At 40.0% G+C, this 15,935-nt stretch overlaps 1 protein-coding gene across 7 annotated transcripts in view; it reads right to left on the reverse strand.

The window, feature by feature from the left end:
- Positions 1-2,468: 2,468 nt before the first annotated feature.
- Positions 2,469-15,935, reverse strand: part of HADHB (hydroxyacyl-CoA dehydrogenase trifunctional multienzyme complex subunit beta) — a 35,931-nt gene continuing 22,464 nt past the window's right edge. For all 7 annotated transcript variants that reach the window (XM_008513053.2, XM_070573095.1, XM_008513050.2 and 4 more), the window contains 10 exons: positions 13,667-13,754; positions 12,342-12,529; positions 11,819-11,999; positions 10,876-10,997; positions 8,452-8,531; positions 8,331-8,378; positions 7,546-7,633; positions 7,095-7,169; positions 5,592-5,756; positions 2,469-3,001 (listed from right to left, as the gene is read on the reverse strand). In XM_008513053.2, the coding sequence (XP_008511275.1) occupies positions 2,966-3,001; positions 5,592-5,756; positions 7,095-7,169; positions 7,546-7,633; positions 8,331-8,378; positions 8,452-8,531; positions 10,876-10,997; positions 11,819-11,999; positions 12,342-12,529; positions 13,667-13,754 (1,071 nt within the window). In that variant the 3' untranslated portion in view covers positions 2,469-2,965. The remainder of the gene's footprint in view (positions 3,002-5,591; positions 5,757-7,094; positions 7,170-7,545; positions 7,634-8,330; positions 8,379-8,451; positions 8,532-10,875; positions 10,998-11,818; positions 12,000-12,341; positions 12,530-13,666; positions 13,755-15,935) is intronic.

The raw sequence follows: 15,935 nt of genomic DNA on the forward strand, positions 1-15,935 counted from the left end.
AGCAGGGAGGGGGCGTGCTCCACCTCCTGGAGCATGGAGTAGCTACATACACTATTTGGAATTCTTCTGCAAGAAAGATTTCTCTTTTCTCTTCCTTTAACTGTTTTAGGAAACATTTTTACCTCATGTAGGCATCCTAGAAATGTACTTAGTTTTGCTCGTTTTTTAACCTTTCCTGTCAATGAACATTATTTACAATTAAAGAGCAATGTTGCTATGAACACCCTTGTACATGTCTCCTGGTACTCGTGTGCAAGTTTTTTTTGGAAATATGCCTCAGACTGGAAATGCTGGGTCACAGACTGCGTGTCAAATTCAAATGTACAAGATAATGCCAGGCTGTTTTCCAAAGTGCTTGTATCAATCTGCATTCTCACCAGCAGTGTATGTAAGTTCCCATTGTTCCACATCCTAACCTACACTGAGTATTCTGTTTTGTTCAAGTTTACCAGTCTGGTGAGTATAAAATAGTATCTCATCATGGTCTTCATTTGGTTTGTCTTGATTACTAGTGAGCATCTTTTCATGTTTATTCCCCATTTGTATATTATTTTCTACAAAATGCCCGTTAATATCTTTCGCCCATTTTTTTAGTTATCTTTCTTCTTATTTATTTATAAGAATTCTTTATATATTCTGGGTCCTTTGTAAGATACAGATATATCATATTTTTTTTTTTGAAGAAGATTAGCCCTGAGCTAACTGCTGCGAAGCCTCCTCTTTTTGCCGAGGAAGCCTGGCCCTGAGCTAACATCCATGCCCATCTTCCTCTACTTTATATATGGGACGCCTACCACAGCATGGCGTGCCAAGCGGTGCCATGTCCGCACCCCAGATCCAAACCAGTGAACCCTGGGCCGCCGAAGCAGAACGTGTGCACTTAACCACTGCGCCATTGAGTTGGCCCCTGGATTCATATTTTTTTCAATGAATGCAGTACTGAGTAAAGAACCCTTTTCTAGGGGCTGGCTTGTCTTTTCACTCTATCAAAATAAGAACACAAGTTCTTATTTCGTCATAGACAAATTTATAGATCTTTTCTTTTATGACTAGCATTTTAAATGTCTTGTTTAAGAAATGCCTGTCTCAAGAGAACAGATTAGTGGCTTCCAGGGGAAAGGGGGGTCGGGGGTGAGCACAAAGGGTGAAGTTGTGCCCCTACAACACGACTGACAAACAATAATGTACAACTGAAATTTCACAAGGTTGTAAACTATCATAATCTCAATAAAAGTTTAAAAAAAAAGAAATCCCTGTCTCGAGCCAGCCCTGATGGCCTAGTGGTTAAAGTTTGGCATGCTCCACTTCAGCAGCCCTGTTTTGGTTCCTGGGCACAGAACCACACCACTCATCTGTCAGCAGCCGTGCTGTGGCAGTGGCTCACACAAAACTAGAAAGATTTACAACTATGTACTGGGGCTTTGCGGAGGGGGAAAAAACAGGAAGATTGGCAACAAGTGTTAGTTGTTAGCTCAGGGCAAATCTTTCCCATCAAAAATAAAAAAGAAGTCCCCTTCTTTCTCTCCCCAATCTAAGGTCATAGTGGTATTTTTTTCTAAATTTTAAAGTTTTTTTTTTTTAATAGTAACTTCTTGTTTGTTTTTTTTTTTAAAGATTGGCACCTGAGCTAACAACTGTTGCCAATCTTCCTTTTTTCCTTTCTTCTCCCCAAAGCCCCCCAGTACACAGTTGTAGATTCTAGTTGTAGGTCCTTCTAGTTGTGCTATGTGGGACGCTGCCTCAGCATGGCCTGATGAGCGGTGCCATGTCCGCGCCCAGGATCCGAACCAGCAAAACCCTGGGCTGCTGAAGCAGAGCAGGCGAACTTAACCACTCAGCCACAGGGCTGGCCCTAAATTTTAAAGTTTTTTAAGCTTTATATTTAACAATTTATCTAGAGTTGCTTTTTGTGACATGTATGTAAATATACTGGTTTTCAGTATTAAAAACTCACATTATGTTGAAATTACCAATGAGATCACAGGGAAATGATGCTGGGTCTGTCCAATGCCCTTTAAGAGGTCAGCTACTCCCTTGCCCAATCTGTCCCTGAACTGGAGGATGATTCTGATGGCCGGTAACGTTCAGAGACCTAAGCAACATTCACATAAATGGCCACAATTAAGACTTTTGCTTCCTCTAAGCACCAGCATACACGTGATTTAACGCAGTCTGGTTGTCAAAAAATGGAGAGAATTTTTAGTCTGTTGATCAAAATTTAAAAATTTCTTTACACTTCATTTAAATCCTGGCGAACAGCAGCATGTCCAAACAGTGAAATAAACTTACTTCACTCGAACAAGGGGGAAAAAAGGGGCTCTTCTACAGCAGAACCCTCTTCATGCTCCTGGCAGCCTCACGGTTGACTCAACTGGGGAGAAGTTACAGATGAGCAAACAAAGGCAAAATCTGCCCCTAAGCCAAGAGAACCACCTGGTATCTCTAATAAAAAATAAGGCACACAGGTCTCCAATACTTCTCCACTTTATTAAGGTTAACCAACATGATATTTACGTAGCCAAACATTTACTGTAAGTTTTCAATGATGTTGAGATTCTGAATTATCTTCTCATAATTAAGTTAATTTAGGCACATTGGTTTGTATTTTATAGAAAACACTTATTGTTAGGTCACAAATAGGAATGGCACGATTTGCAAATGTTACAAAGATAATTCCAAATTGCAACAACTCATTTAGTCTTTAATGAAAATACAGACCAAAAACAATTGCTTAAACATATCACTGTGTGAGATTCTGGTGACTAAGAAATCCCTGGAAGAGCAGTAAGCCATGATTACTGGAAAGCGCAGAACACTGGCTAGGCTTCATTGCAAACAGAAGGCCACACATTTTGTTTTCCTAAGAGGAGCTAGGAACTAGAGAATGTCACTTAGTAATGCATTGAAATGGCATTGCCTAGTGTGAGTGTTGCACAGAAACTCCAGGTCACCTCTTCCTGATCTGTTATTTTGGATACGCTTCCACTATCATAGCATGGCCCTGTAAAGAAAAAAAAGTTCAGTTAGAGCATTGAAAGGTAACGAATCCAGTCAGTACAAAGACAGCAGAGAACAGTGAGAAAAGAATAGGTTTTGGAGTTTGGTCCTGGCTCTGCCATTCAAATGCTGTGCGATCTTGGGGAAATTATTTGCCATTCTGAACCTCAATTTCCTCTATGAAATGGGGCTCATGGTACCTATTTCATAGAGTTTTTGTGAGCATTAAATTAGATAGCACATAATATACTATATGTGTGGGTGTGTGTATGCACACACATATTTATATACATACATATATACATGTATACATATCTACATCAGAGTCTGTCTAGTAGTCTGATTCCTCATAGATGCTCCATAAATGCCTGCTATTAAAATGAGAAACCATGGGAACATTTTTTTACCTGTACAAAAATAAATATGATACAGTGAATGCCAAAAAAGTGAATTTCTAGATGAGAAAACTGAGGTTTTGAAAGCACGCTGCCTCAGCATGGCTTGATGAGCAGTGCTAGGTCTGTGCCCAGGATTCAAACCAGTGAACCCTGGGCCGCCGAAGTGGAGCACATGAACTCAACCACTGGGCCATGGGGCCAGCCCCTCCCACAAATATTTATTAAGCAATATTGTTTATAAGGCACCAAGCTGAACACTGTGTAGGTACATGGTTCCATCCTCAATCTAGTATACACTGCAGTGCAGGACAAACGGTTAAATTCCTGGAGAAAGGCAGATGCAAACAAAAAAGAACAGATGGGCAGGTTTGACTGGGGTTATGCCAGAAGGGCCCATAACAAGGCAGAATACTCCTTCTCCAGCTTTCTTTAAAATGTATCGCTTTTGGGGCCGGCCTCGTGGCTGAGTGGTTAAGTTCACGTGCTGTGCTTAGGTGGCCCAGGGTTTCTCTAGTTCGGATCCTGGGCGTGGACGTGGCACTGCTCATCAAGCCATGCTGAGGCAGCGTCCCACATGTCACAACTGGAAGGACCCACAACTAAAAATATACAACTATGTACTGGGGGACTTTGGGGAGAAAAAGGAAAAATAAAAAATCTTAAAAAAAAAAATAAGTATTGTTTTCATGTTCCAAAATCTTTTATATTGATCTAGATCAGCAGTTCTCAACTGGGGGGCAATTTTGCCCCCCACCCTCCTGAGAGGACAATTGTCTGGAAATATTTTCGGTTGTCCCAACTGTGTGTGTAAGGGGGTGTTGTTACTGGTATCTTGTGGGTAGACACCATGCTAAACATCCTGCAACACACAGCACAATGCCCTACAACAAAGAATTATCTGGCCCAAAAGGTTAATGGTGCCCAAGTTGAGAACGTCTGGTCTAGATGCACAATGACAGCTTCCTCCTCTGACTGAATCAGGTTTGTATCACTCATTTGGCTCTTGATGAAACAACGCCAAGTTTAACCTAGTTTCTATGATGCATCATCCCCTCTCACCTCCCTATATTGTAAATTTCTAGAAGAAAGGTATTGGGTATTCTTTGTTCATCCACAAAAACATCTAGTACTGTGTTCTTTATACTCTACGTGCTAGATAAAATATTAGGGAACAAATGCTCAAAACCAAAGGACATTAACCCGTGTGGACCGTGTACTATGCACAGTGCTGTGTACCAGCTGCCGCCCTCGTGTAAGCCTGGCACAGAAAGACAGAGGGAGGCTCCCGTCCTAAGTGGCTACGGTTCTCTATGGACAAAGTTACACAGATTAAAAAATGCTTTTGATCATGAAGTCTAAAATGATCCAACCTATAAGTAACTGATCCTTTGTTTCTTCAAAGTCTCTGAGGAGAAGCCATAAATAAAGGCTTTTGAAAGCAAGATGTTTATGCTTTTACATATTTGTTCATCTTGATCAACAACAGAAAATTTCAATAATCTGGAGGAAGACAAAATCTGTTTCCATCAGGGTTAAAAAGAAAAAAAAAAAAAAGATTACAGCCAGTCTTGCTTTTGGATTTTATTACCAGAGTGAAATGCTATAGCAGGTAGGAAGTTGTGTCCGCAACGCAAGTGAGGCAGATAGGAAAAATCCAGAATTACAGAATTTCCCCCAGCTAAACAGCAATAAGTTATCCAGAGGTAAAGTAATTCTCCAATTAACGTATAGTTCAGTTCTCCAGAAAGGCAGTTTTCTTCATGGAGAGATTGTATAATTGAGGTCTCATAGTGACTAGATAAATGAATAAAATTTTATTATTAAAGAAGAAAACATATCAAAACGTTAATAACAATAGTGTCTGGTGAGGGGATTATAGGTGATTCTAATTTTTTCCTATATACTTTTTGTATTTCCACAATGAGCATATACACCTTTAAAAACAAAAATGTAAACACTATTTTAAGTTAAACAATAGCTTGGATTTAAATAGCATCTTCCTTCCAAAGTACTATCAGAATCAAAGTAGTACTCTCTATCCTACCAAAATATGCTGCTTTATTTCTGGCTGGCTGTCACCAGAAATACTGCTCAAGAATATTTCAAACTAAATTAAATCAAACATTCTTGGACGAGCTTGTTTTGTTTCAAAGAAAATGACTTTCGAGCAGCTCCTGTGAACCTGCTGTGACATACCTGCCCTCCAGCTGCACAGGCAGCCACTAAACCATACTGGCCTCCTTCCTTCCGTAATCTGTTGGCAGCTGCCATGACCAACCGGCAGCCAGTGGCTCCAAATGGGTGCCCCAGGGACAGCGATCCACCCCAGGTGTTAAACTTCTCCAAAGGAGGCAATCCAACCTGGCTCCCAAAACAGACGCAAATATAAAGATGAGTTTACTTAAGAATCAGGATTGAAACAAAAACACAACCCGCTAACTGGGAAAAAATATTTGCAAGTCATATATCTGACAAAGGCTTAATATCCATAATATATAAAGAACTCACACAACTCAACAACAAAAAATCAAACAACCTGATCAAAAAATGGGCTGGAGACATGAACAGATATTTCTCCAAAGAAGATATACAGATGGCCAATAGGCACATGAAAAGATGCTCATCATCGCTGATCATCAGGGAAATGCAAATCAAAACTACACTAAGATATCACCTTACACCCGTTAGAATGACAAAAATATCTAAAACTAATAGTAAACAACTGTTGGAGAGGTTGTGGAGAAAAAGGAACCCTCATACACTGCTGGTGGGAATGCAAACTGGTGCAGCCACTACGGAAAACAGTATGGAGATTCCTCAAAAAATTAAAAATAGAACTACCATACGATCCAGCTATCCCACTACTGGGTATCTATCCAAAGAGCTTGAAGTTATCAATTCCAAAAGTCCTATGCACCCCAATGTTTATTGCAGCATTACAATAGCCAAGACATGGAAGCAACCTAAGTGCCCATCAACAGATGATTGGATAAAGAAGATGTGGTATATGTATACAATGGAATACTACTCAGCCGTAAAACAGAACAAAATCGTCCCATTTGCAATAAACATGGATGGACCTTGAGGGAATTATGTTAAGTGAAATAAGCCAGATAGAGAAGGACAATCTCTGTATGACTCCACTCATATGAGTAATTTAAAAATGTAGACAAAGAGAACAGATTAGTGGCTACCAGGGGAAAGGTGGGGTGGGGGGTGGGCACAAAGGGTGAAGGGGTGCACCTACAACACGACGGACAGACAATAATGTACAAGTGAAATTACGCAAGATTGTAACCTATCATTAACTCAATAAAAATTAAAAAAAAAAAAAAGAATCAGGGCAGGCTCTTAGTAATAGGAAGTAACAGGGATAGAGGGAAATAACTAACAAGACATATCACAAATTATTTTACTGCAAAAGAAAGAAACTCTAGATCAATTCTAAAAGCCAAGGGTCCATTTATTTTTCATCCAACATCATCTAAGAGAAGAACAAAAGACAACCCAGAATTTTGCTTTCATGTCTTCTAAAGAACTTCCAGGAACTATTTTCAACTAGGAAATAAATATATTTAGTGAGACACAAAATTCTTCATAAGAAGAAGCTTTCCCCTCTATATTTTTATTAGCAAGTAACTAAGCTCAAAATATTAAAGTGCTTTGGAAATTCAAACATGTTTTTAATAAGAAACTTACCTTGGTTTTTCTACCCATGTAGTTTTGTGCAAACCAATCAGAATCCATGGCTTTAAAATTAGCCAAGATCTGACCCTAGAAGGGAAAATAATTCAATAAGGACCTTGTTATTAATGTTCGTTAAGGCTTTTTTTAGGCATGAGTTTGTCTAACTTTAAAGTTGAGCAAATCTTTAAATCAGTTTTCAGCAAAAATTTCCCAAAGAAACAACTTGGTACTTTAGAAGGGCCTCTAAGAGAGAGCCTCAAAAAGGTACATTTTTCAACAATGCATGAGTGGTCCTCAGTTCCCTCCTCTTACGCCCCTTCCAGCAGAGCAGGTCATTTCTTCAAATATAAAACTCCACTCCTGTTTTGCTCATATTACAAACTACATCTTGTTCTCTCCCACAAATACAGACTACTTTTCTTATGATTATAGATCTTTGATAGGTGTCTTTAAAATGACTTACTGAGAAAGCTTCATGAAATTCAAAAGCATCAACATCATTCAATGTTAACCCTGCCTTTTCTAGAACTTTTGGAGTAGCATATGTTGGTCTGAAAAGAAAAAAATAAGTACTATGTTAAAACTTGTATTTTTTAACCCAAGAGCTCCTTCATATTCCTCACACTGAGTTTTACAGAGGCATTAGAACGTCCTCTGCTCATTCACTGACTCTACGGTACAAATACTGACCAAGCGTTGGGGATACAACGGTGAACTGAACAGACGTGGCTCTGCCCTTATGCAGTCTACGTTCTGGAGTCGGAGAAGCAGACGGTAAACAAGTAAACAGTGAAAGAGAAGGACAGACTAACGATGTGAAGAGCTAGAAGAACACGCAGTTCAAAGGGCGAAGCCCAGGAAAGGGCCAGTTTGAAGGACACCACGAAGGCCATGAGGGTGGAGCCTCGCGAGGGAGCAGGCCATTGTCCAAACCCGAGGAGCCTTTTCTAAAAGGCTGCTCTGCAGACTGTGAGGCAGAGTGTAGCAATATGAAATAATGCTTATGACAGCTTAATGAAGAAAGAATACTAAGTTGCATATACATTATAAGTAGAAATGTATAGGAAAAAGTGGAAAAGAATTCAAAACTATAAAATGATATATGAACATAAAAGACTATTATTTTTTAAAAATCCAACACACAAACCAATTATGAACTCAGGGCGTAACGTACTTTAAAATCCGTGTAACAAATGTGGGTAATCAAAGATTCTTGATTATAGTCCAAGGACACACACTGCTACCTACCCAAGCAAAAGCTGATCTTTCGGATCCTGGGACACATACACAAAATCCCTAGGTGAAGAGCAGAGGGGTTAGCTCCAGTAATAAAATAAAGAAACCAGAGGCAATTTCTTTGAACATTTACCTCAAATATGCCTTGGGCTTATAACCCATGGCCAGAGCTTTTTCCTCTGCCATGATCAGCATTGCAGATGCACCATCAGTCTGAAAGGTTAGCCAGAACAGTAATGTTAAATTCTTCAGCCAGTCTGGAAGTCTTTCTACCATCTTCTATGTCCTGCTGCTAAACCTATCAACTAATTACACAGTGATTCTATATAACAAAATCTTTCATTTTATCCATCAAGTCACAATTCAAACACACACACTGACCCATTTTTGAGGATGAGGGTAGAAGAGCCTTTCAAAAAGTACCATAATTATCAAAATGGGTCAAGAAAATAGGTAACTTTAGAAATATGTATTCACAGTAAACTTAAACCAAAAGTTTTTTGATTTTGGTATAGAATATGAGGAATTTTATGATTTAAAACAATTTCTTATTTACTTATTTATTTTTACATTTTTGAACTGTTTCTCGCCTGCTTCCTGCCTGTGGCTTCCGGGTGATTTCCTTCTATTTATAGACTCTATAACAAGCAAACCAATGGGAGAAGAAGAAACAAGGAGGCAGCTGAGAACATTAGAACCACGATCTTCTCTCTGGACATATCCCATGTGCTTTTCCCAATTGAGAATCGAGAAGTTGGGGGAAAAAAGAGGTACCACTGAAAAAAGACCTTTATCATTACTTCAAAAGAAAGAGCTCCAAAAATAAGAAAAAATAAAAAATCCAAAATTCCAAAGAAAGGGGAACTAGTCCATAGAGTTTGCAAAATCAAAACAATTTCTACTACATTCTAGCATATTTTTATAACTCAGTAGCCCTGAAGACTATGCAGCCATCTCCAATAGGGCAGCCATAAAGTCTGGAAACATAGGTGACTATACGTAATAAGTGGTTTATGGACATTACATTAATAACATGTTCAATGTGCTACCGTGCAAAATTGCAATGAATGTGGTGCATTAATACATTTCTAAAAATCCATGTATCTGCACTATGTTGCCTCTGATAATTTGTGCTTCTGGTTTTCAATGAATAAACCTGCACCTTTAGCACACCCCAGAAGTAATCAAGTGGGTTCAGATCTGGCAAGAGTGTAGCCCATGCCATATGGCCCTGTCATCCAATTTGTTTTTGGAAATGATCAACTAACGGGTCCGTCACCACTTGGGCTTAATGGGGTGGCACGTCATCCTGTTGGAACTACTCCCAGCACTCTTCCTGTAGCCCAAGGGCAGGCACTAAATACTCACTTACGGAGGGCAAATACGTCAAACATTCGCCTATATTTCAGACTTTATGTCTGGGTAGGGGAGTTATATTGTAAAAGAAACACTGAATAGACAGAAGATGACACCCAAGGTGGTAGGAGAAGGGAAACCACATCTTACAGGCAGAAGCAGAATCAACAGGGATGTTTAATTGAGGAGGAACCAAAAAGGCAAGGAAGGATGTGAAGCCAGCTACAGATAAGCAAACAATGACAATAACAAAAAAGGAGGGGAGATTTATTCCATGGCGCTTTGAGGAAAATATAATATAAATTATTACATTTATATTTTATAAATACAAGATATAAATACAAAGCATCCTTTTCTAACAATGAGATCTAGAAGAGGTGTCTTGTCACTCCTTCTGCCTACTTTCCACGTCTTACACGACCCCCTAGATTCACACCCTATGCTCGCACCAAGCTTCTCCCCAAAGAAGCCTTTGCTCTCACGCCTCCCTGATTTTGCATTTGTTGTTCGCTCTGCCCAGAACACCTTCTACATGCTTCTTGAACTGGCTTGTACTCATCCTTCAAGATTCGCTGCTCAAGTGTTACCTCCTTTGAGAAGGCTCTCTGACTCCCCCATCTATGTATTTTCTCCAGTAGCCCCTGTTCACAGCGATTACAGCACTTTCTCACTCTATTACAATCACCTGTTCTTTTTAGCTCCAGTGCCTAGCATAGACAAAGTTTTTTGACTGGTTAAGTGCCTGAATACAACAGCTTTTTGTATGAGAATGGTGACTTCTAAGGCCTTAAAAACTATGATTCTATTTTAACATTATCTTTGTAATGAATAACTATATATATACATTTTTTTTTTGAGGAAGATTAGCCCTGAGCTAACATCCGCTGCCAATCCACCTCTTTTTGCTGAGGAAGACTGGCCCTGAGTTAACATCCATGCCCAACTTCCTCTACTTTATACGTGGGACTCCTGCCACAGCATGTCTTGACAAGCGCTGCATAGGTCCACACCCGGGATCCAAACCAGTGAACCCCAGGCCACCGAAGCAGAATGGGTGAACTTAACCCCTGTGCTACCAGGCCAGACCCACGAATAACTATGTTTTTAAGCCTCTATTCATAATACACACATTTAGATCTAGAATGGCTTTTCTATCAAAAGTACACAAATATGAAAGTCACTAGTAAATACACATAGTTACCAAGAAAGAAGAATTTGCAGCTGTCACTGTGCCATAGGGCTTGATGAACGCAGGTTTCAGTTTGGCCATCTGCTCCAGGGAGGAAGGGCGAATGCCATTATCTTTGGTAACTGTATCTTTTCCTATAAAAATATGAACTTTTTAATGCTAAGGAGCTACAAGCATTATATATCTTCTCTAGAGAAATATGTTTTAAAAACTACAAGAATGATTGAAATGAAAACCATACCTATTCACTAAAAAGAAAGCCTTTTACAGTTATCAAGATATTACCAAATTTTAAACTAAACTCTTACGGTATTTGAGAAATCTAAATGTTAAAACTAAATGATTTAACAAAAAAATGGACACTCTAATTTCTTAAGTTATTCATTCACATTTAGCTATTCTATACAGAGGTCACATGAACGAAGAATTAAAAAAACAGGCATGTACATAAGAACTAAAATATATCAGGAAGCTCTCAAAGGAGACTCTTATAAAAAGCTCTCTTTTTTTTTTTTTTTTTTTCTTTAAAGATTCTATTTTTTCCTTTTTCTCCCCAAAGCCCCCCGGTACATAGTTGTATATTCTTTGTTGTGGGTCCTTCTAGTTGTGGCATGTGGGACGCTGCCTCAGCGTGGTCTGATGAGCAGTGCCATGTCCGCACCCAGGATTCGAACCAACGAAACACTGGGCCGCCTGCAGAGGAGCGCGCGAACTTAACCACTCGGCCACGGGGCCAGCCCCTAAAAAGCTCTCTTTTTAAAATGTTTACCTATTGTTACAACATACACTGAAACTTGAGTTCATGTTTAAGAATAAAGGCTGAGTATTTTGGAAACAGAACCAACATATTTACTGAAAAGCCATTTGGGGTTTTTGGAGTTTTAGGAGCAATTCAGAAGTCCCTAACAAATATCGCTATGCATTCCCCTTTACAAAGTTGAGCAAACCGTTTTACCTGGGACTTTGAAGGGGACAACATCAGAAAGGAGTCCTTCATCCTGTGCCTTCTTGGCCAGGCTGTGCGAGCGCAACGCATACTCATCCTGCTCCGTTCGAGAAACAGCGAAGGCAGCGGCCAGTCGGTCTGCAGAGTGGCCCATGGTCTCACTGGTGGAAAACTCGGCCACCGCAGGGAGCTGGGAAAGGCGACAGACAGGATCAGGTGCCCTGTTAACAGGTGTTACACCACATCTAGGGTCATTTGGGTTATTTGGGAGAGTTGAAATCTACTGTCAAACAAGACCAAAACAAGGAAGTTCTCTGCGAGCAGGGCATCTCTAAAGAGGGCTTACGAATTCTCTAACCGCTATCCTTTTTTTTTCATCATGATCAAATAATTAACCCTTCCCATTCTATAACTAACAGAATCTACAACTATTAGAATATAACTGAACCCATGCTGTCTCACCTAATTCTAAATCTCTGCAGTGGGATGCTTTGGACACATAAGTCTTTATAAAAGAGTTCACAAGTCTTACCTCAGGTGACAGGAAATTCAGTCTGAATTTAGAGAGTAAAGATAGTCTCTGACCCAGAGTCTTGGCCTTATTGAGATCAAGCAGCATTTTCCTCATTTTCCTCGAATGACGAATAGGGACGTCGGACATTAACTCTACACCACCGGCCACGACCACATCACACTGGCCAGAAGCAATCAAGCCAACACCTACAGGGCACAGGTCATATGTACACGAACATCTTCTGTAGGAATTAACTGACCATTGATAATTTAAGCTTCTTGCTTAAAAAGCTGTATGATCGTTATCAGCATTGTACAACATCTGTAATTAACATTTTTATCTTTTCAGAGGGATTAAGATAATTTTTTTAAATGATTAAAACCACATTCAGTGCATCAGAGGAAAACAAGTTTCATTCAGGACATCACTTCCAGAAATATCCACTGGCCCAATAAATCATATTCTAAACCAGAATTTTGGGCATATTTTGTACGCGTCCAGCTTTAGTTTTCAGAATTTTTTTTTACTACAAAGGGAATTTCAATTTCTCCTATAAGCTAAAGAAATTCTGCCTTTTGAGATGTAAGGCAGCCCCCTCCCTCTTTAAGGCCACTGGCCACTCCCTCTTTAAGGCCAGTATTCTGTGGCTCTAACTGAGAGTGGTCACACACTGGGAAGAGTGGAGAATACCCTTGACATTGTCTCTGTCTTCATTCCCTGCCACCCATGGGGTAGGCTGCCCAACCTGGCCTTGATGTTACTAAGAGAGCACATGATTACTGTGTCTTTCAGGTTTCCTATCTTTTCACAGTAAGGGCTGATGCTACAAAATGTCCCACAATTTTGCTCAAGTTCATTAGGAGAATTTGTAACTAATCATAAAGATGCCAAGGATGTGGGGAGACAGTAGAAGAAAGAGTTGTACCATCTAAAGCAGGGATTTATCACTATGGCGATGGTGCAGAGAGGAGCGCCACAATCTTCGTGGCGGAGTATCATTTTAGAATCACCCAGGTTTGAAACCTAGCAGGTTATAAACTATTCATGCCTCAAATTCAGAAGCCCCTTCTTAGAGACATACTCCTCCAGTTGATAATCCTGTTGCAGCCAGCCACGTTACTGATGGAGAAACTACATGAATGGCTGTCTTTCTCAGATATGGAGAGCAAGAAAAGTTTGAGAAGTACCGTCAAAAATAAAAAACTTTAAATGCCACCTTATTTTCTAAAAAACACAAATTCAGAGATCCGTGTTAATCATCTACTTCCCTTGAGTACTTTTTTATGATCATATAAAAGATAAAGGAGAATGAACCAGTACCTTCTACTTTTAAATAAACATACCTGTGGTCATGGCTTGGTTGGCAGAGATGCAAGCCATGGTGACAGTGTGAGCAGGAGTTTTATCAGAGAAGCCAGCTCCAAGGGCAGCCTTCAGGAAATAACCGTGAATGAAACGGTCACTTACAAAGAAATGCTACATGCAAATGATGCTTTGAGTACTAGTTCACTAGGTGGTAAATCAGAAAAGCGTTTGAGTTTAATACTCCACAGAGTAATATTTAAAAAAAAATTAAGCCCACCCAGAAATGGTTTACTAATTTTTCATCTAGCCATTCATTGACAAGCCATCTGCCAAATTCCTGGCAGCTATTTTCTAGTGTGGTACACAGGGCTGCATACTCTTCCATCTCACCTAATTTCTTAGCAATGCTTTTCTCAGAGCCTTCAAATATACAATTTGATTTTAACTTGCTTAAATTTTCAAATAAACCTACAGTTAATCTGTTAAAGACTGTTGAGGGAGTGATGAACTATATCACGGGGTGAGGTCTTCACGATTGTGTTCCTACAGTTGCAAGGCTTAGTAGTAAAGCCAAAGTCATCAAATATGAAAACAATTTCTACAGAATAGACCACTCACAAACAGAGTTCCCACTCAGGTCCCTGCCCACTTTACACTCTACCCCCACTGTCTGTCAGTCCCTCTCACTGGCTGTCTGATTCTTCAGACAGTGCACTGTGGATCTGATGCAAAGTCGAACTGCAAACCTTGACAAATATGCAAGAGCTCAAGTCAGTGAAACAAACTTTGGAAAACTGCCTGAGCCACAAATGAGCCTCTGACAAATAAGGTTTAGACGAGTTAACAACTGGAAAAGAGAAAACTGGCCAGGATGATGACACATTAGGTGTTTCAAAAGAGAACAGTTTAAGAAACCTTGAAAAAGACTTAGGCCCTCCATTAATCTTGCAAAATGGCCTCTATTATTGATGAGGATTTTAGGCTGGTTACTTTTAAAACTGCACCTGAGAAGCAGGCTCCAAGGACTGGAATTTTGCTTGCCCTTTTGAGAGACATTTGCATTTGTGAAGGAAGGGGGGATGACCTTATAGGAACCTGAAATTGGCCACCCCAGGATATGTCTCTTTGGCATCGGGACTGTTTGGGGCTGAGTGCTTTTGATAAACTGGGACAGGGAAGGAGGCTCTGAGGAATGGAACTTGCCCTTGTTGGGACACATTTCTATTTGTAACGTAAATCTCTATCTGTAAAAGGTGCCTCCCTCTCTGTACCAGGAAGAAGAAGGGAGATGACCTTGTCCCTAGAAACTCTTAAGGGGGAAGGCAAGAACTTAATTTGGTTGCTGTCTGGCAATCTCATGTAACTGATTTAGGTTGGTGGCTTCTAACCTTTCTAACCTTTACTTAATCCAATTTGATTCTTGTCTAAAAGTCATGGGATCACCCAATGACCAGACCCCACCTGCACTGATACCATTTTAACTTTTTTTTTCATGTTCTTTCCTTTGTCTTGTGAAGAGATGACTCACGTACCCATGCCTTATAAAATTAGCCCTAACCCTCAACTCGGGGCAGCAGCAGGAGCTCTGACTGCCCGTGGGTCTTGTCCCCACGCACCAGCTCTGCCTGCCCATGGGTCCTGTCCCCATGCCAGCGGGGGCAGCAGCAGCGGCTCTGCCTGCCCATGGGCTCTGTCCCCATGCCAGCGGGAGCAGCAGAAGCTCTGACTGCCCATGGGTCCTGTCCCCATGCTATTCTATACTGTTCTCTAAATAAAAGAGCACTACTGCCAGATCTTAAGAGTCTAAGAAATCTTTCTTTCGACTCCTTGGCTCACCGACCCTGCATCATTATGATGGCACAGTAAAAGTCAAATAGGAAATGAGGACATCTATTATTTTATTATTTTATTTACTGGGGAAATTAAGCTGCCAAAAAACCAATCAATGACTGATTTCAGTTTTGTTTATGTGAAGAATTAATGGATGGGTGAAACAATAAAACACTACTTATTTTTATAGTACTAAAGTTTCACTTTAAAAATAAAGCTCCCAATGCCTTCCCCGCCCCGCAACACCGCCACTATTTACTACGACATTCTGATCCCCATTAGAGGATTTCATTTTCAGTGGCCTTTTCTGAAACTATTTAATTAACCTCAGAATGTGAGATCTCCCATAATCTGGTTAAAAAAAAAAAAGTTTCCAAAGTCGAGATCAAAGAGGTTCAACGTTTCTCAACTGTTTTTTACCTTTATATTTACACTACTTACATAATCTATAGGAACAGAAATGTGTTACATAGCATA

This window comes from Equus przewalskii, chromosome 14, assembly GCF_037783145.1.
Source record: "Equus przewalskii isolate Varuska chromosome 14, EquPr2, whole genome shotgun sequence".
Classification (NCBI taxonomy): domain Eukaryota; kingdom Metazoa; phylum Chordata; class Mammalia; order Perissodactyla; family Equidae; genus Equus; species Equus przewalskii.